This window comes from Cylas formicarius, unplaced genomic scaffold, assembly GCF_029955315.1.
Source record: "Cylas formicarius isolate icCylForm1 unplaced genomic scaffold, icCylForm1.1 PGA_scaffold_9__14_contigs__length_23061073, whole genome shotgun sequence".
NCBI classification, from domain to species: domain Eukaryota; kingdom Metazoa; phylum Arthropoda; class Insecta; order Coleoptera; family Brentidae; genus Cylas; species Cylas formicarius.
In genome coordinates, this window is record NW_026844365.1 from 15,084,035 (window position 1) to 15,106,539 (window position 22,505).

Sequence of the window (22,505 nt, forward strand, 5' to 3'; positions counted from 1 at the left end):
CAAAAATGACAAGACACAAATTATTTAACTATTCTAAATACGGCTGTATGTGATCATAATTTTCCTGAACACATTTCTCATATACTTTAATTGTATGATGTCTTGCATTTAATAACCTCTCTGGATTGTCTCTTAACTGACTGAAATCATTTGCCGAAGTTCACGAGTCCTGTGCACGTGATTTTTGGTGTCCCCAAAAGAAAAAATCCATTAAAGTTAAGTCGGGGCCAATCCATAGTTCCGTCGTTCCTTATCCAACCCATGGAATATTCCATGTTATGAAAATTTTGAACACATTGTAATAAACGAACGTTCATCAGTCCATAAAAGTTTTTCAAAAAATTATTATTCTGATTACATCCATTTAAAAAATCCAAACAAAACTGCACCTCCTTTGACATTATTCGGCACTTAATTATTGAGTTTTACGAAATTTAAATGCATTATATTTATATTGTTTCAAAACTTAGCGGATTGATCCCCGAGAAATACCTGTCTCTTCATATACTTTAGTAATAGAGGAACCTAGAAGTGCTTCATAGAATCCTAATATATTATTTTCTTCATTTAAAACATTATGCGTCCGGCTTACCTTTTTAGCATTTAATACGTTACCCCGTTTTCTGCGAATTTCTTCGCCAGCCTTGGAAATATGTTTTGAAGGAGCTCGGCGCTCTGGATAAAATGTAATATACTGACGACGAGCTGTGGTTGCACTGTTATTATTCAGAAAGTATACTTGAAGCATATCACTCCTGTCACGGATGGTAAATTCGGCGAAAAACCATTTTAAAAATAATGACTTGGACAATAATTCAACCATCAACGTTGTTTACTCTATCTGTATACGAATATATTCATCTACAAGAAGTGGTTGGATGAAAATTTGGTAACCCTAAATGCTAAAAGAAACTAAATTTGTTGACAGAAGAACGTGACTGTCAAAAATAAAAAAATGAGGTTGTGTAGAAAAAAAGAGTTCTACTCGACCAATGCTTAAAATATGGAAACCACATTGACTAATTTACAGCTATTATAGAAATTCATACAATTAACGCAAATTATGTATTAAAAAAAAAACGATTAAAATAGTGCTCCGGGATATGGACTGATGGTATGGAGCTAGCATCTAAAAAAGCGCTCTTTATCGAAGTTAGACTGTTTTCTTTACCATTGCTACCTGTTTCCAGCTAGATATCATGATCAAATATGAAACCTTTAAAATACCAAAAATACACGAAAAGTGAGGGCGGCTTCATATAGTACTTCATGAGAAAACTCAAAAGCATGTTGCAATGAATATAAAATTGAAAATTATAATAAATCCAAGAATTAAATCGGGATATATGAAAAAAGTTTAATGACCATTCCTCTGGTGGATTATTTTATTGCTTTTAAGATTTTAGTTTTGAAAAACATTTTTTTTTCTGGTACGGGTTACGCTAATGTTATAATTTTATTTTCTTTTTAACGCGCTCACATAAATCTTTTTGCTCATTTCTATGTTTGCGAGATATTCATGAATTGTATTTATTTTTGTTTGTTTGAATAAATAAATAAACAAAAGAAGTCAAAAAACAGGAAAAGTTAACTTCACTTTTTATTTCGAATATACAATTTTAGGCATAGTTAAGCGTAATTTTTAATTCTAAATAAGATTAGAGTGTAAAAATATTTATGGCATTTTCTGATATTTATTTTTCTTCTTAATAACAATAATCGAAACTACAACTGAATTTTTTAATGTTGTGTACGAAAAATTTAGTCTTTCCTCTGCAAATGTAATGGAAACTACTAAGTATCTAAATAGTACATCAGGTTTTCGAAAAAGCATGGGCCAATATAAATAAATAAATAAATATATATATATATATATATATATATATATATATATATATATATATATATATATATATATATATATATATATTCTGAAGAACTGAAGAAAATTAGTACCTGTCTTCAACAAAACGGATACCAAAGGCGCACCATCAACAAGGCAATCAATAAACAACAACAGCCGCAGCAGAGAGTGCAGGACGAGACCCAACGAAGATCGATCGCTGTCCTGCCATACATCAAGGGGGTTACTGACAAAATCGGCCGAATATTACGGAAACACGACATATCAACGGCATACAAACCTGACCATACCATCGGAGCAATACTAAGAAACCCAAAACAAAAAATTACTCTGGAAAACCAAGGAGTATACAGTGTAGCATGCGGATCGTGCAGCCTGACGTATGTGGGACAGACCAACAGAAGGATTTCAGCCAGGCTCGAGGAACATCGTTTAGCCATAAGAAACAAACAAACAACATCTGCTTTGTTTCAGCACCAACATCAGACAGGCCATAAAATTGATTTCGGCACTTGCAAACAAATAGCTAATATTCCTGATTTTAGGACTAGGATTATACGAGAGGCCATCGAAATAGAAAAGTCCGGACACCTCAATACGAGAGACGACGCTCTGCATTTATCCAACACGTGGAGAACGATAATCAAACAGCAGAGCGATGCGCAGCAGCCAACGGGGACATCGCAACTACGATCGGGCGAAATTAACAACGCGACAATTCAGGGGGCGGAGCCACCTCCCCCCACGCACAAGCAGCACCGTTACCATCTCCGGCGCAGAGTATAAATACCACACGCACCGCCGATAACCTCCCAGTGTTCGAAGTGTTTTCGGAGCGCGAGCATTGAAGATGCCAAGTGAGATTTTGGCGAAACGTCTGCAGGATTCCAGTCGGAGTTCAACGAGCGAACGGATGATATCCCGGAATATAGTGTCATCACATTTTTCCATCCGTGAATCAATACGTGAGAATATATATATATATATATATATATATATATATATATATATATATATATATATATATATATATATATATATATATATATATATTCTCACGTATTGATTCACGGATATATATATATATATATATATATATATATATATATATATATATATATATATATATATATATATATTCTCACGTATTGATTCACGGATGGAAAAATGTGATGACACATGTCATCATATATATATATATATATATATATATATATATATATATATATATATATATATATTCTCACGTATTGATTCACGGATATATATATATATATATATATATATATATATATATATATATATATATATATATATATATATATATATATATATTTTAATTGTAAATTCCTATTCGACTCACAGTTTTGATAAGCCGAAATTTTAAAACAACAGCTTTTAAATGTTACGCCCGTAAAATAAGCACCGCAGAGTATACATTTTCGTCGGTTTACTGGAATCTTTTTTCAACGCGTATCGACATCAACCGGCAATTAAGCGTTAAAATGTTTAACATCGATCCACGAAGATTAATTGACTATTTATAATAATGGCGGGCCGATTTGGATATTTTACAACCTATTTATTGATACGACGTCCGACTAGAGTGCCGATATTTATCACGCGGGGATCATTCGAGAATAATTAATAAAGTATGGGAAATTTGTATTTAAGTCAGTTTGTCCATCGAAATCGTTCCTCCACTCCTCCCCAAAGTCTTTGGAAGCAACAGGTTGTCTAGGAGACTACAGATTAGTGTCGTTAAATAAAGAAAAACTTCACCGACGCACAGGATGACCTTTATTCTGAGATAATGGCAAATCTGTAGTTTTTGTAGGAACCGTTTGAAAAAAAAAAATTCTGATTCCCTCAGAATTTCAGTATTATTTTGAAAGGCTTTACCAAATTTAAAGCGTCGGATTTTGTTTTTATTTACATTTTTGATTTTGGGTAAATTTGTGCTTTTTGGATCAGACGAAAGTAACAAATTATGAAATACATCCAAATTTGTTGCAGCCTGATGCATTTTCTCGCATCATGGTCCCTGTATCTTAGGTACTCTGTATTGCGGGTCTCTTGGGCCTCTTCGGAAAGTTGTTCGATTGACACAGGACTTCACGATCTCTTTTCCGTATATTAATATTTTACGGATAGTTACTGACATTCTGTACCTAGGATACAGGAAAAAAAATAATCGAGCAGTTTCTGTCAAATAGATTTTAAAATCATCATATCTAATACTAAGTCCCATCGATAACTAATTCTTAGAAAACATCAAAATAAATAAGAACTAAAAGTTCAGATTTTCACGAAATTACATATATTTTTACATGACAATTGTTTCGACAACACCGTGTCTGGTCAAAATATATAATTTCGTGAAAATCTGAACTTTTAGTTCTTATTTATTTTGATAAATGGATTTTCATCAAGTAAAAGCAACCTCAGTTTATTATTGATGGCGGCCAGAGAGGTGCTTCGGCTCAACTACGGAAGCAGGAGAGTTTTCTTCTGCTCGGATAGTAGGGCTGCACTCATGGCGCTGAAGTCAGTGCGTACGCGCTCCTTGTTGATAAAGGAGTGCAAAGGGGTACTGAGGAGGGTGGCTGAGGAGAGAAAGGTCACGTTGGTCTGGGTCTCGGGTCACACCGGTATCCGGGGCAATGAGGCAGCGGACGCGTTAGCCAGGGAGGGCTCCTCGCATAGGCATATAGGGCCAGAGCCCCGCTTGGGGATCGCCCCGTGTGTGAGGCGGGGAGCTCTCGAAGCCTGGGCGAGAGACCGAGCCGCGGGGGGCTGGAGAGGTGCTCCGGGAATGAGGCAGGCGAGGCTTATGATGGATGGGCCCGCCCTTCCTCGGACCAGGGAGCTGCTTAGACTGACCAGAAGGGAGTGTAGAGCACTAACAGGGGCCTACACAGGACATTGCAGGCTTAGGAGGCATCTTTGCTTGCTAGGCATTGGAGACGACCCGGAGTGTAGGTGGTGCATGGAAGGGGAGGAGACCCCGTATCATCTGCTCACCGAGTGCCCTGCCTTGACATGGGCAAGATTGGGAGTCTTTGGAACGGCCCTGATCGATCCGGGCTCAGTGCACGGTATTGGGCTAAAGGAGTTGCTGACCTTCTACAGGAGAGGCGGCATTCTGGACGCCCTCAAGAGCGGCCTAGGGGCACAACGGGCCCATCTGGTGGCCTAAGTGCTTGGACGCCCGCGAGGGCGCTCCCCTTTAATACCAATACCAATACCAATACCTCAGTTCAATTTTACAAAACATTCTAAGCACCTAATCCACGCATGAAGTGAAGAAATTTATCGGCCTCATCAAAATATTTTCTATTTGGTTCATAATTGTATTTTCAAATTCCGCCTGAGGAACAAGGCCTACAGATATTTTTTTTGAACATATCATTTTTATAAATTTTGACAATATGGTGAAATCTGTAAATCAGAAGCTCGCCATGAAACCGAGAGACGACGAGTAAAAACACCTATAATGATACTATGATTATAGGAACCTTAATATATTTTTATAAAATAGGGAGGCAGAGATGGGCAGAATTTTTTAAGAAGGTTTATGAGACAATGAATATTCGTATAAAAAAAAAGTGATACCGTTTTGCTCGATTCTTGGGATATCTCTAAGCGAAATTAAAGATTTTACTTTAGGTAATAGAAGAACACATATTCCATTAAATAACGGTCACGTGGAATCCAAAACACAAAATGAATATGTCCTTATTGATATGAGTAGCCTAAACTTACCTCTATTAAGTTCATCCATTGAAAAATGGTATTTACTTATCGTGGGCCCAAAACAGGAAGCGAACTTGGACAGTTTTTTAAATATTTCTGCAAAAAAGCGGAGGAGTAACACGATTGCAAATATTCGGACGCTGTTTACGGTTAGCATGGAGATGTTTACTAAATTTATAGTGATATTGCGACAAGAAATTTCGTACAAACAAAATTTACCAGTAAATCCCGTTTCAGCACACCTTTCCGAAATTGCTGAGTAAGCAATGAATGATGTCATTTCTTTTCCAACAAATTGAGAAACGTTCGCCTTTTTTACGTACGAACTGCGGGAAAGTATAACTGTAATTGAAAATACTACTCTCGAGACCCTTGACAATCGTCATCGGGATAATAGTCTATGGAATTTATGACTATCTCGCATAAAGAAAAAGAGGACAAAGATATTGCAGAAAAAGTCTACATAATCAAAAGATGAGTAACATACTGAAGGATCTCAAGCCCCTAGTATGCAGGTTGTTGTTGTCCTATTAGGACTCCATACAAAGCTATGTATTAATCCACTCTGTATAACGAATTTCTCACTCTATATACCGAAAGAAAAAATGGCACCTCAGGTAACAAAGTAAGGAATGTAGGCCGTCTTGTAATTAATAGAGTCTCATAACTTCTCAAAATTCCTTACCCTAATAATCTAATTACTGAGATCCTGGTCGTCCTAAGTTTTTTTTCTCGTAATAAGCGATTATGTTAATGCCTTTATGTGTATGTTTAAAAGCGCACCATTGTCTTAATCAGTTCTAATTTGACTTAGTGAATACGGCGAGCATGACAAGTAAGCGAAAAATTTTATCTCTAGGTGATAAAGTTGCTTTAATTCGGGAGAAAAGAAAAGTGATGTGGGCTGTGGATACGGACTTACACCATCGACTGTATCCACGATTTGGAAGTGCAAAGAAAAAATCATTCAGGATGAAGCGTCAGGCAATTCTACTAGAAAACTAAGAAAGCCAAAATTTTAAGATTTGGATAGGGCAATGGTTTGTTCCAACAGCAACGTATTAAAAATGTACCACTCTCTGGACCTATCGTAAAACTAAAACCAGAAAAGTATGCTGAACAGCTTGGCATTATCGATTTCAAGGATTCGGAGAGGACAGGTAAGTGGCGGAGCCCGTGATGTCGACAGAAACGTCACTAGCGATTGGTTGGAGAAGACGTAGCCAAAACTAGCAAAAAAATACCTTGCTGACGACATTTTTAATGCTGACGACACTGGTATTTTTTACAAAACGACGCCAGATAAAACTCTTAAATTTTGAAGCACAAACTGTATGGGTGGAAAACTTTCTGAAGAACGTATAACAGTGTTAGTAGCTGAAAATATGAGTGGGAGAGAAAAAGAAAGCTAGTCGTGATTGGAAAATCAACTAACCCACGATGTTTTAAGAACATGAAACATTTGCCGGTCAGTTACAAGGCAAACGAGTCTGATGGATGACATGGCAAATTTTTGAAGAGGAGATACGGAAATGGGATGCCGAATTAAAGGGGTGGAAAATATTACTTCTCTTAGATAACTGCCCTGCACATCTCCATATTCCAAATCTACGGAATATTGAATTGACATTCCTTCCAGCCAAAACAAGAAGTGTATTAGAGCCGATGGACCAGAGCGTAATAAAAAGTCTTAAGAGTTGATACAGGAAAAACGTAATTTTACTGGAAATGCTCGAGTCCGAAGACAAATTTTCCATTAATATAGATGCAGTCAACTTTATTAGTAAAGCTTGGAAAAAGATGACAGCAGAAACAATTCAACACTCCTATGGTCATGCAGGACTTATTACAGAATGCGAATAGGACTAGGAGAGTGGATAGAGCAGTTTTAAACAACAATTACGTTTACAAGTGAGGAGTTGCAAGATTTTATGGTGATAGATTAGGATTTGGAACAGAGGAAGCCATATTACAACAAGCAAGAGAGGGCGGGGAAGACCACCAAGAGGAAGAAGATGAAGAAGTTGATCTGGGACCACCACCAACCGTTCAACAAGCCCTATATTCAGTTAAGCTGCTAGATAAATTTTTTATGTATCATGGGGAAGATGCCCCTCTCGAAGAAATGGTGAAAGTACAAGCCAAAAAATTCAAAAGAAAATAATCCGATTATTTGAAACATTAAATGTAGTTCTGAAATATTTATATAAAATGTTGCTACGTAGATGTTAAAATATGTATATAAAATAATTAAATTTTACATTGTTATTGTTATTGTGTTATTTTTCAAGTGACTATAACTCGTTTATAACGAAAAAAAAACAGTCCCTTCAATTTCAATAATTCAATTCAATAATTAGGTGACATGTATATGTATATGTTTATTTATGAGTTAAGATAAGATTTTTCCATTAAATATATGTTCTAACCGTTCTTCTTATCAATTTTATAATTTCGGTCATTATTTCGACTTCTCAAAATGCAACTTCCACAAAATGTATTTATGCGCTTGCGAGATCGTTGGCCCGGTGACAAAAACAAAACTTTTCGGGCCCAACGGAGCAGAAACAAAAGGACAAAACTGGCGTCCGGAATCGCCGAAAGACACGTCTGTCGCATCGGTTGTCATAGAAACGCGGGGAATTAAAGGGCGGGGGCAAACACGTCACGAAGTAGTCGTCCCGTTTCCGCCCAAGAATCCAAAGCAAACGGAGCGTACAAGACGGTAACGATAACGTTTCAGTTCTTTTGGGGCACGCCGGACATCTCTCGCAACGGCTTAACCTCAAACAATGGGCTGTTTGACAGCCGGAAAAGCGGTTTGGTCCTTTCCCAGAATCAAATTAAGGACAACTGAGACCCATTAAAAACAGTCTGAACTCCTTATACGTTGGCGCTTAGTTTTTAAACATCGATCCACTCTATACAAAATAAAGGAGCTGTGACTAAACAATTGTAGGGTTGTTGATTCGCATTTAGATAGGCTAGCTAGCTGTCGAACTTTTGATACATATGTATATACTCAATTGCAGAAAAAAGTAGAAATTATTAAGCTTATTGTACTTAAAAAATATATATATAATGAATAGAGAAATCGCGTTTCGGGAAAACAAAGTAAAGTAAAATTTGGTATATTTAAAGTTCGGATAGGCTTGACAATTTCCTACTTCCCAATGCACGCATACAAATTCCCTAAAGGTATGGGCAGGCAGTTTTGGAAATTCCATTGTACGTGCTTCTTTTCCATCGTGGAAATGTAACTGGCAATATGCACCTGAATTTACTAAAAAATTACATCGAAATAATAACTATCATACGGAACCAGAAACAATTATATTCAGGTATGCATTACCAATTTTCTAACCAGACGATTTTCAAAACAACGTAACTTTTTAGGTTTTAGGTGACTCTCACGGCTATTAAAAAAAAAAAACAAAAACAGATGACACCCACAACGTGAGGGGGTTTTGCTATTCTTTTTGCGTCAAATAAACAAATGTGTATTAGTTTTTAGTCGAAACCTTCTTTCCCAGTCGGAAATGCCTTTCGGTAGATTTTCGATCGCCCACCATATTGCACATTCTTTTGATATTCCGAGTAATTCTGAAAAGTGCTCTTCAAGACCAATGCTACAAAACCCATACTGTCCAATATAAGAAGTGGCAACAATTCCGGTTGTTATAAATTTTTTTCTTTTTCTTTCATAAAGCGTTTATATAGGTCGAATTTACAAAAAAACGAGAAGATGTACGGTACATGTTTTCAAAGTAAAATAAATAAACGCCACTGTTATCAGATTCGTGCGATAGGCAAGTTCTGTACTACCTACACGACGAAAGTCCTTAGTTAATAAAACTAGACGAACAAAATGGAACTAGAAATTATCAATTTATGGAGATTTCTTTAGATTACTTTTAGATCTAAATATAATGATTATTTTAAGTAGGAATTTTTAACGCTAATGTGAGTTGTTGGGCAACTAAAAGTTTACACTCAGAAGGTAAACGTTTTGCGCGAAAACTGATTTTAAAAAATTAATTCCTTAAAAAAGCACATAGAAAAAATCTGCAAAGTACCACCATACGCCGTGTTATTGTCAATGTCAACGTGAAAAAAATGACTGCAGAGAACAACGTCGTCAAATATGTAATTCTAAAATGAGATTGTTAAACTTTGCTATACAACTATACAGCATAAAATGCTGGAGAAATGTGATCTGGCCAATACATTTAATTTTAAAAAGATAGACAGAACAATAACTAAAAAACGCCATTTTCATTTCGGTTAAATTGAATTTGATAAATAAAACTAGAAATATGTGGACGTTATCTTTCTCGAAAAATCAATTTCCACGTGTTTTTTGAAATAATATTTTATCTTCTGAGCGAAATATAATAACAAATAATAATAACAAATTAATGGAAGAATTTTTTCAAACAGTATACATGGATTATTGTAGTTTATTGTTGATTATAAACGCCCTACAATTTTTTTTTCAAATTCTGTTGTAATAACCGAAACGGGTATACGGGACGAAATTCAAGCCGAGAAAAGGTGCAAAGAATAATTCTCAAGCCTAGCTGAACTCGAGATTAACGAAAAACTTTAATTACATATCAAAACATACAAAGTGGCATACGGGTATTTACGGTTTGAGTTTAAAGTTTAAAAATAACATTGTTTGTTGCAATTACCTGCCATCCTGCTGGGTTAACGGCAGCAAATTATAAAACTTTTGCTGCCCCAATTTATCAAGTCAAACACTATTCCTATTCAGTTTTCCAAAAACATGTTTGATTAATACTTTTAAAATGACCAAGCGAAAATTATAACCTTTATCTGTCACAGATTGATTTCTTAGTGTTAGTTTCTTTCCAAATACTGCATCTTTAAATTTTTATTCAAACGTAGTTTTGCATTAGTAACGTGTCCTAAAATTCCACCGGAAAACTCTATTTCGGCCGTATTCCCAAAGTTATCGAACTAGGCAAAGAATTTACCCTTATATATGTATATATATGGTTTTATTGCCTATGGGCTCCGAGACTTCGCGTAATAACAGTAAAAGACGGCAATCTCCGATAAAATACCGCCGACGTGGAGCCTCCTATCAACAACAAAAAATTTGGACCGACATGTTAACATCAGATTTGAAAACATTGGAGTTCCGCTAAATCTGCTTTGGCGAATTTCTTCAGGTCGAACTTTATTTTAAAGGGGTTCGAAAAAGCTGAAATTGTACATTGTGCAACAAGTTTGATAAACGCCACTTTAATCACGAGCTGAGCGATTGTTTAAGAAACGAAAAACTGAAGTTTATCAATGTATTGTACATAAAATTTAGTGAGAAAGTGGGCAGCTGAATCAAAACATTTCAAATATCAATAAATGTCTTAGTAAACCAGTTTTGAAAAATATGTAACAAAAGGTAACTTTGGCAACATGTCATATTTAGTGATGGAAATAAATTCAATCTTGATGGTCCCGATGGATGTAAGTAATGGGTGTTTTTTTTTCGATGTATAGAACTTTAAGTTGGCATTACTGTTCAAGATGGCAATCGATTTAACAGCTGTCAAGTGATTTATTCTCAGTTTGGTTTGGCAATTCATCATGAATAGACTCACGCCTGAACAATGCTTGCAAATGGGCCCAAAACGAGATTGCCGTTGTTCCCAATTTTCATTGGTCCGTACTTCGTCAAAAACGATGATGGCCAGAACGTTAGTCAATGGTGATCGGTGTAGAGCTATGATTACTAACTCTTTCATTCCAGAATTGAATAACCATGATGGCCAGGAGATGTGGTTTCAACAAGACGGCGCAAAATGTCACACAGCTCGTGATTTAACACCGCTAGACTACTTTCGGTGGGGCTATGTAAGCTATGTAGGCCGTATATGGCTTTACTATAAGCATCATTTGAGAATTAATAGAAAAAATATGTTTCCAAGAATTAAAGGAGGAGGTTCAGTTATGGTCTAGACCAGACCAGATGTACCTCTTTAAAAATCGATTCATTACGCTGACTGAAGGTACAACTCACCTAACCATGTAGCTGCAACTACAAAACAAGACTTTGGTATCCAGTTATTAGAATTGTCAGCAGTTAGTCCAGACCTACGTCTGGGGGATATTAACAAGTAAATCATATGATCGGGAAAAGACAAAAATAAATAATGTCAATGAACTCAAAAACTGTGACCAACATGGGCCAAAATTTCATCTAATACGCTTAAAGAGTTAATCGATAGCATGGAGTTATAAAAAATAAAGGTGGTTAGACGAAATAATAAGACAATGATAAATATAAGCAGTGAGGTTATAATTTTGTCACAGTAAAAATTAATGTATGTAATATATTAAGACCTTTATTTCAGTGTACTATTTATGCACCTAAACTATTTTCAGAAATCTTCAATTGATTTTAAACGAAATCTTTAAATATGTATGCGTTTATACTTTTTCACAGGCCTGTATGTTACGGGTAACTGTTAATTTTGATGAAAAATCACATTTCTACGAAAATAACCACGAATATTGGTGTGTTATGCAAAATTTACAGCAAAAGTATAAAACACAAAATAAGTATAAAAATTAACCGGTGTTTTTGACTACTTTACAAACTATCCACAGCAAGTGAATAACATATGAACTTAATATTCCCAATGATACATAATAATTAACTCATATAATGTCCATTAAAATAATCAGATATTTGGATAGTTTGAATTCTATTCAGCTAATCTCTAAACACTTTCGCCGCAACACATATACTATACTTTTTAAAAGACCATTAGTTTTGGTTAGTTGGGTATCATTTTGCAAAATAGCATGTGACGACAAGTGATTAAAATCTTTCGAAAACATCCAATCGCTTCCAAACCCGTGACTAAAGTTCCGGAAACGTCAAAAGTGAAGAGACAGTGGTTAACGAAGCTAATCTTAAAGAGACACTTTGCAAGCGCTTGAAAGGGTACTTTAGAACAGAGATAGTGCAAGAAAATATTTTTCATGGAAATTAGTGAAATAAAAATACAAAAAAAAAACAAAAAACAATCCCTCGGTACGGTAATAAAAAAAAGTTTTGAAAAAACACTTTGGAAATAAATAAAATTGATTGTTCTCTGCCGCCATCAGCGTAAAAATGGCTGATATAATTACGTTAGGTACACTTAACACTACCATAAACCTCATGGGAATAATTACGATCGAAATTTTTGATAACGTTAATGATCGTTAAATATTTGCGTTCTTTATAATGGTGTAGATAAAATAAAAATGTACATAATCTCTCTAAACTAGACACGCAGGATAGAGAAGCACACACATTTTTTATTTGAGAAGTTATGGTCCTCCTATTCAATATAAAATTTATAACAATAATAATGTCGGTGAATAACAGAGGTAGCCGAGCTACATTTCATTCTATCAACAACGAGCCCGTCTCTGCCTTCTTTCCGCCAACCGTTGGGTTCTTTCGTAATATTAATAGAGTTTGATAGACCCATGGTCATACTATAACTGTGGTCTCATTCTGATATTCGGGCAAGGCATATTACAGCGGGCGATGCAAGTTATTTATTTATTAAAAAATAACTTATGAATACAAAAAAATGCAAAATCCGAGAAGACGCCACGACACATTTTTAAAAGCAACAATACGCGACCAATGAGAAATGACAAAATCGCAGATAATGGATCACGGATTTGTGAAAAAAATCACGAAAATCTCATAAATAACGAAAAGGTTATTTGCGACCCACTTGGCTCGTGAGCCGCTATCGATTCCCTTCCTCGAGGGATGTATATTATTAATATTCCTTACAATCTGACTTGACTGGTAAATAACATATCTATCAAATGTTATATTTAGATCACACAAATTTGCTATTCTCGATATTAGTACGTCGGCGATTTACTTATAAATCATGCAAAATTTTTGTGATACTATAAACCAGAACGCAATGAATGAATCAACGAATAAATAAATGATCTTATTAATGAATGAAAAGTTCGGACAAAACAATTCAAATCAACTGTTTTTTTGGAGAGTCAGTTTTCATTCATGAAGATTTCATTATGTTGGTTGCAGGAGTCCACTCAATTAATGAATAAATCTCCCATCCTTTGGTTATAACGTATCTATATAGAGAGAGAATGAGCCAAAATGTCTATAAAACGGGCTGAACTCTTAGCCCAAGAAATCCGCTAGAAAAATACTAGCTTGACTAGAAACGACTTGTGGAAGTGAGTAAAAAGAGGCATCAGTGTTGGAACTTATCAATTGACCACTTCTTAATTACCCAGTTAAAATCGATAAAAATAACATCTTGCAATGGCAGAGTATTATTTAATAATAACATGTACTTTAAAATAAATTATTACGCCTCTGTGCGTTTGCAATTTACCTGTTCAACGAATACCCACAACATAAATAAATAAATATCAATTTTGTTGTATCTTTAAAATTATTTCGGGCAACTGACTCAAGGAAAAATGACCCGGTCAATTCCACAACCATAATTTCAAGTATATCTTAAAAATTTAGAAAAATTTATAAATTCTATATTATATTTATTAATCCTATATTAATATTAAGAACATTGATATCTGCCAACGCAAAAAAAAATATTTATCAACGATTAAGCTGGTTCATTGGGGTAGAGTAGTAGATATTCGAAACTTCTGTATCCCCCGAGATAACCAAAGTTCCGCCCCTTATCACAAATTGTTCTTCCACTCAGCTTAAAATTAGATTCACGTAACGTTATACTTTCCGTATTACTCTACATACCATCTTCCAATTTGATTTTTCACATTTAGTGAAGACATAAATCCCAAAGGGAAATTTATAAAACATGTTTTCTACACTTACGGTGTTTGTTTTTGCTGTACACATTTTAGGATTGGATACTAGACATAAATAATAAAGGACACAATCAAAAGAGTCACTCACCGGTCAAATATTCGGGCCTCTTTGAGCACGTTGCCCAAATTGATGTAGGCGTCCAAGAAGTTCGGGTCCAGGGCCACGGCTTTCTCGAAATGGTGAATGGCGAGCCATATCTCGCCCTGGGCGTTGAACACGCACCCCAGATTGCTCCAGGCGACCGCGAAGTCGGGCCTGGTCTCGATCGCTTTCAAATAACAAGCCTACGGGATTGGATCGGACAACGGGGGGACATGGATGGGTAACGGAGCGAGCCAGATCCGGTTGGGACAGAGCAAAAAAGAAAGAGAGAAAAAAAAGAGCAAACGTTAGTCGAAATTTCTACAGAAATATTCGCAAGTTCGGGTGTTTCGCAGTGCGCTGATTATCAGTCTGATCGCCAAGTTTTCGCCATTAACGCCTGGTGATTGACGCATTAACGCGATCTGCTACACGAAGTGATAATTTGGATTTGAAGTGTGGTTTATACCATTTATCCGACGCTCCGTAGTAAAAAAAAGCATTTTTTGGAGATCCGGCTCGAAGGATCAAAGAGTATATTACGCACCATAGGCGAGAACTTAAGGTTACCGACTCGAACGACTTCCTTCCTATAGGCGTTTGTCACCTTAATAAGTAAAGAGTGACCCCAAATGGAAACAAGACCAAAATTTTATATCAAGAGAAAGAAGTCCCCGTGACAAGCAATCTACTGGAAATTTCCGTTCCAATAAATGTAATTAGCGCTAATGGAACGGCGGTTCTGCTGATTAACGGAAATTCTAAAGGTGATGTCATAACTGGCTCCTTATGAATGTAATAAATGTGTCATCTGGTGTGATATTTAATTTTAAAAGATAAATAATTTTAATGTTAATAAGGTCAAACTTTTGAGATATACATGGAAAAAAGCTAAATCAGGAATGTGGTATACGAGATGTATACAGAAAGTGACTAATAACTAACATTTCAGCCTCGATTGCATCGAATTGGAGGAGAGATAATCGGGGCGTACAAGTGAGGTTATGTTCGCTTATATTTTATTAATTTGTAAAAAAATGTTTACATATAAACACTACTTGGTGAAAATGAAAATGGATACACGGTTACACACCATATAGACTTTTTTACAATACATTCGCCACGCAAACAATTACGGAAATAGGTGCTGTACTGAGCATAAGCTCCGAAGCAAAAGCTTCTTGCAACAAAAAATTCTTTCAAAACTCAATCGTTAGTTTAATTTACACGTACGGTATTGTTCTAACGGCGTGGAAAGAAACGTTCTTCAAAACTCTATTAAAGATTTCTTAAAATACATCTTCTGCAATGGTGACCCTTGATTTTTTGATTGATTTCTTTTTATGGAAAATCCCAGATTAAAGAAAATATATAATAATTTAACAAATTATACAGTGTTCCCTGCGGTCTAAATTATTGGACATCTGGACTGTCTCAAACTGCTTCCAATTCGATAGTACTTTAGCCAACAGCGCCGCCTACACTATGTTATGGCTTAGTAACCTTGTAATTCGGTCATAAAATGTATGCGCTTTCCTCCGAAATGACTAGAATTTTTCTCTTGTTTATATATTTTTTTATTAATATTTTTGTTCATAATTCCAAATTTTTGGTGCGAATTGGTTGTAATAAATAATAATCTCGTTAGTAATTATTGATTTACTTACACCTTTGTTTATGGATCAATTTTGATCATCTTTGTTTTGTTGAATAGATCTCTGAAAAATGATCTAAAACCTTGTTTTGCCTACTGCATCAACTTAAAGTCATGACCACCTGGGACTATTCAACAAAAGAGAGAGAAGAGAGAAGTAATATTAGGGATTTGAAAAAAAAAATTAATTGGCAACGAATTCTTATTCAGGGGTACTTGTAATCTAACTATACCAACTTTTATAATATTTCAACACGGGGAGTTTGAAATATCGTTTGCGCCCTGCTTAAGGCTGTACATCGTTTGTAGAATTTTTGATTACGGTTTGATTTTGATACCTTTTTTTTGCTGGATAGATGCCTAAAAAATGCACTCGAAGCTTATGTTTTTTTTCATCAACCTAAAGTCATGGCCGACCGGGACAAATTTTTAATGTTAAATATCGAGAATGGCAATTAGGGATTTCTTTAAAAACAAAGTGTCAATGAATTCTTAATTAGGATTACATAAAACCTGACTATACTATTTTCCATGTAGTTCGCTTAAGCATTATTCCTGTAGAATGGTTGTTTATGGCCCAATTTTGATAATTCTTTTTTACTGGATAGATCTTACTAAACAGAAATTTCTAACTGACACAGGTTTTTAAATCGGAAAAGCTTTAAAAAAAATTCAAATTGAAAATGACAAGAGATTGGTATTCAGGACTGACTAAAAGTAACTACTCCAATGACCATCGCTTTTAATTAAAAAATAAATAAATATTGTAAACCTTGTAAATAATACACAATAACGCGTTTTACCACAAACCGAAACGCGCGTTTCGCCAGCCAAGTTGGCATCTTCAGGAGAAGATTAAGATTCAGTTTTGAATCTTAATCTTCTCCTGAAGATGCCAACTTGGTTGGCGAAACGCGCGTCGAGTACGTAGAATTGAGTTTCGGTTTGTGGTAAAACGCGTTATTGTGTGTTAGTGCAGTGCCGAAGGTTCCAGTCAAGAGTTTGATACTTGTAAATTGTACAAATTTCAAAAATAATGTTAAAAAAGACTTTTTAAGAGACATTTATTTTTTAGTATCATCTTAAAACAGCGGCATTCGCTTCTCTATGGCAAACTAGGTTTTACAAAGGAAACAGTATTTTTGTTATATTCATTTATTAGATGAGAATAAAAATCCTCTTTAATAGGGAAATACATCATCATCATAAATCATCAAATTTTACTTTAAGAAAATCGTTAGTGTCTTTTATCAAAATTGAGCCATAAACAAACATTCTGCATTCTGTATTCGAACTTAGTAAATTAGTATAGTTAGGTTTTATGCAGTCTTCTTCTCTCTCTGTTGGCCATGATTTTAAGTTGAAGCAATAAGCAAAACAAGTTTCATTGTACATTTCTTAAGTGGGACCCAGTGTATATATTTCTTATAGCCGCTTTACGATTAAGCAGTTCTTCGTTGTTAACTCGTAGAACAATAAAATTGAAGTTGACTTGAACTGACAAGATTCTACTAAAGTTATTGTGTTTAAACTAACAAGGGCTGTTTATTACGTATTCGTTGGGTTAGCTGTTTTCTACAAGATATTAAAAACAAGAAATAATACAGACAAATAAATTTTTAAAAAAGAAGAATACAATTTATTGAATTATTGTAAAAACGGGAGATGTGTCCTACAGGGTTCTTTAGACCATTTGTATTAGTTTAGTGACCAAGTAATAGATGGCGCTTCCCATGAAGTGACGTTGCCCCCCAAAGACTTCACATCCGACAAAAAAACATAGCAACACGATTGTGGAGTACGCCAGAAATGAGTAGTAACGTTTTAGTTGTTGTACACTATAATTAATAAATAATACTTTCATAATATGTGTACTTTACTGCCACGAATATAAAATAAAACAATCCGGGACTAATTTTATTATTATTAACGAAGACAAATCCAAATTAACACCCCACCGGACGACGCCAACACGCCAAAACGCTATGCCTAAGCGCTCGCGACGTTTCGACCGTGTAATTTACGCCGATATGATATGACGTTGCGTTACGCCGAGCGCCCAAAACGATACCAAAACTCTACGCGGCAAAGCGCCAATAATGTACAAAAAATCCGGGACGTCCGAAATCTATATGCGAACATTTTCCGTCCTATATAATAATAATAATAATAATATGCGAAATGTAAATAAAGTCTAAATAAAAGGACACGACACACAGTCCACTTGCTTGTCGTCCGTTAATTTTGTTTGTACTTTACCTCTCTCCCATTAATATACTGGGCGCGCCGTTTACGTTAGACACACAACAGAGACAGAACTTTGGCAACTGCGGCTGGAATCGCTGGAATTTCGTTTTAACCTGTCGTTGTATAGGCAAACAACCAAACGATAAGCATGAGTATAGTAAAATACAAATTCTCACAGTCGTATTGATTTCAAATTAAACGAAACAAAAACATCGGCTTTTTAATATATATATGTACTTGCATATGGTGGGGAACGTGGCAACGCGGTGGCGGTAGCATGAAAAGGGCCTTTGCCGTCGGTTAACACCAAAACGAAAACCGCCCGAAGTGGAAAGTTTAAAATAGTTCTCAACCATTATTTTCCTTCAGCTTTGTACACCCACCCTTTTAATACGCTAGTTCTTGTGCGTTTTTTTAATCAAGGATCAAAATTAGAAATGAAAAGAGGTTAGGATTAAGGTCAGACACCACCCCCACTAACGCACCCTTAAATAATCAATTTTTTAAAATTAATCAAATTGTACGTTGCATTTTGATTTTCATTAAAATACACTTTACTAGTCGCGTCATTAAATAATTGCACAGCACACTATGATAAATGGTCACGAACTCTATTAAATAATTCCCAATAATTAAAAATGAATTGTTTTGGGCGCTTAGAAAAGGAAACAAATCGCTTCCATGTCATCTACGAAAACTAAAAGAAATGCAAAAGGGTGGTCATATGTTAATTTTGTATTTATTTTAGTGACACTTTTTTTAGGGGCACTAGAACACAAAACATAATAAGTAATATTTATTCAAACAAAACGACACCGAATATACAGGGTAATTCATAATTTCTAACTACTTTAGATATTTTGTTGATTGTACGGTAGAAGCTTCCGGAATGCAGTTACTTTTTCTCGAGTGAAAATTATTTTTCTACATTCGTGGAGGTCAAAATTGCGATTCATTTCTTAAGCAAAATGCCCTCTGGACTTTCCATTGTCCGACAAAAGCTTTCAGCCCAAAAATCTCAAATGGGCAGTATGAACTTGAGAACAACCATTTTCTTTCACGCTGCCAAAAGAATCTTTTTTTTATTCTATTGTTTGATGCTACAGCAGTGGCATATTTTTTTCATTAAAAATATTCATTGTAATGCCACTGGCGAAACGAGATAAACCATTTTCAACAAAACATATAAAGCAGTGAAAATAAAAAAAAACATTTTTTTTTTGCATTTTCACACCGTATATATCAACAATAAACGGGCTGTGAACCTACATTGATATAAACTTTTTTTGTTTAAAATCGTCACAGGAATTCATCCTACAGAATCTTATTACGAAACACCCTGTACAATATAGACCAAAATTAAGTGAACTTGGTACCAACTTTGAGAAAAATGTTAAATGGTTAAGCAATTATCCACAAAGGACACAAAAAGCTTGAATTGCAATTCTGGGGACAAATCTAGTGACTTTTGTGTTACCAACCCAACACCCCTACGTCAACGTTATTATCGTCTCATTACTATTTTGATTTGGCAATTAAAGTCCTGATACAAAGGGAAAAGTTATTTCACTGGCGGAGTGGCGAGTATTGAAATTAACAATTCTGTTTACATTCGGGTTGTCTGTTTAATTTTGGTAGTCACGTTTTCATTACTAGAGGCTTGCAACATGTCAAACAACATGCACATTTATTGCTAGCAGTTTTTTTTTAATCTTGCAATTTGTTGCTGCAATTTGTCGCACGCTTAATTGGCCCACATAAAATTGACTTTAGTTATTATTTTAAGAAAAATGTATTGCGAAATTATTTCACTACACATTTTAAAGTGATCAAGAATTTTTTTTGTTAAAATCGTTTTTTTTTTAATAAAAAACAAACACAATTCTCAAACTGAGTTTGGTGAAACATCGGCAAAAGACATTTCCAGACTGCCATGCGCGGGGGGACGGGGGTTAAATTGATAGGAAATGAGCACAAAATTTTCAAACAACGCCGAACATTTCGATTTGTTCAATTTCGATATCAAACTCGAACGCATAATGGAAAACCGATCGACGCGTCACCGAGAAAATTTCCGCCATTAAAGCGCGCGGCAAATGCAAAAGCTTTTCTCAAATTCGTATTTGGTTTGTATTTCGACTCGATCCCGACCGGGTGTAACCTACGCCAACGAGCACCTGAAACTTAAACGCCGTAGCGAAAAACAATTGCGTCCGATTTTTCGAAAATTTTGTTTGCCACTACGTTCGCACCTGAAAGAGACTGTTAACCGTGTTAAAATTTACGCCAAGGCGCCGTCGAAGTCTCTGCCGAGAAGCCCAAAAATTACGCACTACGAACCAAACTAATAAACGATTACGCCAAGGTTTTACGCCAAGCGCCAAAATTTGTTTTTACTGCGCGAAATACCAACCAAATACTAACCAATACGATTAATTCGGAAACCCTTGCATTTATCGGATCGGAAACATGTTTTTTAAAACCCGTTCAAAAAAAATGTTTCTATTGCGAGGATGCGGGTGATTGCGGGGGGTAACTGGTGTCGGGTGACGAGCGCCTACGAGCGACACTTACCTTGGCTTCGTCTAAACGCCCTAAAGCTTTGAGTAGGTTACCCAAATCGCTACGAACACAGTAGAGATCCTGCAAAAAAAGCACTGTGTAGGAAGTTAAATAGAGGGGCAAGGGATGAGAGTTATCCATAGATACGAATTCGTCTATATTGTCAAATATAATATTATAACAATGTGTAAGATATTGTAAATAAATAAATAAAAATAAATTTTTTGTCATTGTATTGATGATATAATAATTTTCGATGTGCATACAAAATTTTTTCAAGTTCAATCGCAAAGAACTTCAGTTTTTTGTTTTTAAAAAACAACATTGTTGTTTTGTGTGTGATACAACCCCCTTCCCTTTCTAAATGATGTTATCGATGTATTTTTAACACAACAAAATTGAGTCTGATCTCCAAAGATAATAGAAGAAGAACGAATGTATTGTAGTGTGTGCTACAGCCGCTTCTCGCTAGCGTCGCAACAAATGACAGTAACAACATTTTGAAGTGTTACTTTAAGACGTCAGTTACGTTATTCAAGATGCAATCGATTGTTTTCGATTTTAGTGAATGTATTCGTCCTACTTTGCAAAAATGTACCCAAGAACTAATAGTAGCAGAAAAAGTAGTTCCATCTATGATAAAATAATCGTTGCTTAAAACAAAAGGTCTTTTAATAAGTGGAACGACGAATTTCTAACCTCAAAGAGATAGGCAACCGAACTTGTTCCTGCGTTTGTAATTTAGCCTTTCTATTTACTTTCTTTAACATCATCACCAAAAAAATATCTAAGATTCATTTTTGTTTGTTGTTTTACTCCGAAATAGGAAAAATTGCAAGTAACGGCTTTAGGTAATCTGAGATGATCCAAACACTTGTCAAAAAAAATCCATCCCCAGAACTGTTGGCGAGTAGAAACCAATAAAAACAATGTTCGAAACAAAATCTAACCAAAAATAAAAACAATAAAGAAATGCCGCGCAAATGACTGTAACATTTTGAAATGTCACTTTAATACGTCAGTCCGGCTACTTCAGACGCCCTCGGTATTTTTGTCACGGGTTAGAGAGCGATAGATTGATTGTTTTCGATTTTAGTGAGTATATTCGTGCTACTTTGCAAAAATGTATCCAAAAACTAATTGCAGCAGCAAAAGTTTAGTATGCATTAAAACATTGGCAATATGCTTTGGACCGTTTGCTGAAACTATGTTATTTAATTACATTAATACATGAATCTAGACGATAAATTTCTTTTGCTGACCGCTATATACAAGAAAACGACCACATTAGAATCCAAAATAACTTAAATCATAACTGTTGAAAATAATGGTAATTTTATTACATACATTACATAGAAGTATATCAACAAAATGCGTTTTCATAAGTATGTGCAAAGTTTTAAGATATATAAACAAAATAAGTAAACCTGTGACGACTCCCGCAAATTCATATTTTGGCGGTTAAGTTT

General features: G+C 35.2%; 1 protein-coding gene across 1 annotated transcript in view; it reads right to left on the minus strand.

The window, feature by feature from the left end:
• Positions 1-22,505, minus strand: part of LOC132706999 (UDP-N-acetylglucosamine--peptide N-acetylglucosaminyltransferase 110 kDa subunit) — a 68,587-nt gene that overhangs the window by 43,559 nt on the left and 2,523 nt on the right. Inside the window, exons 4-5 of the mRNA XM_060678608.1 lie at positions 21,049-21,117; positions 14,580-14,776 (exon numbers count right to left, since the gene is read on the minus strand). Coding sequence (XP_060534591.1) covers positions 14,580-14,776; positions 21,049-21,117 — 266 coding nt within the window. The remainder of the gene's footprint in view (positions 1-14,579; positions 14,777-21,048; positions 21,118-22,505) is intronic.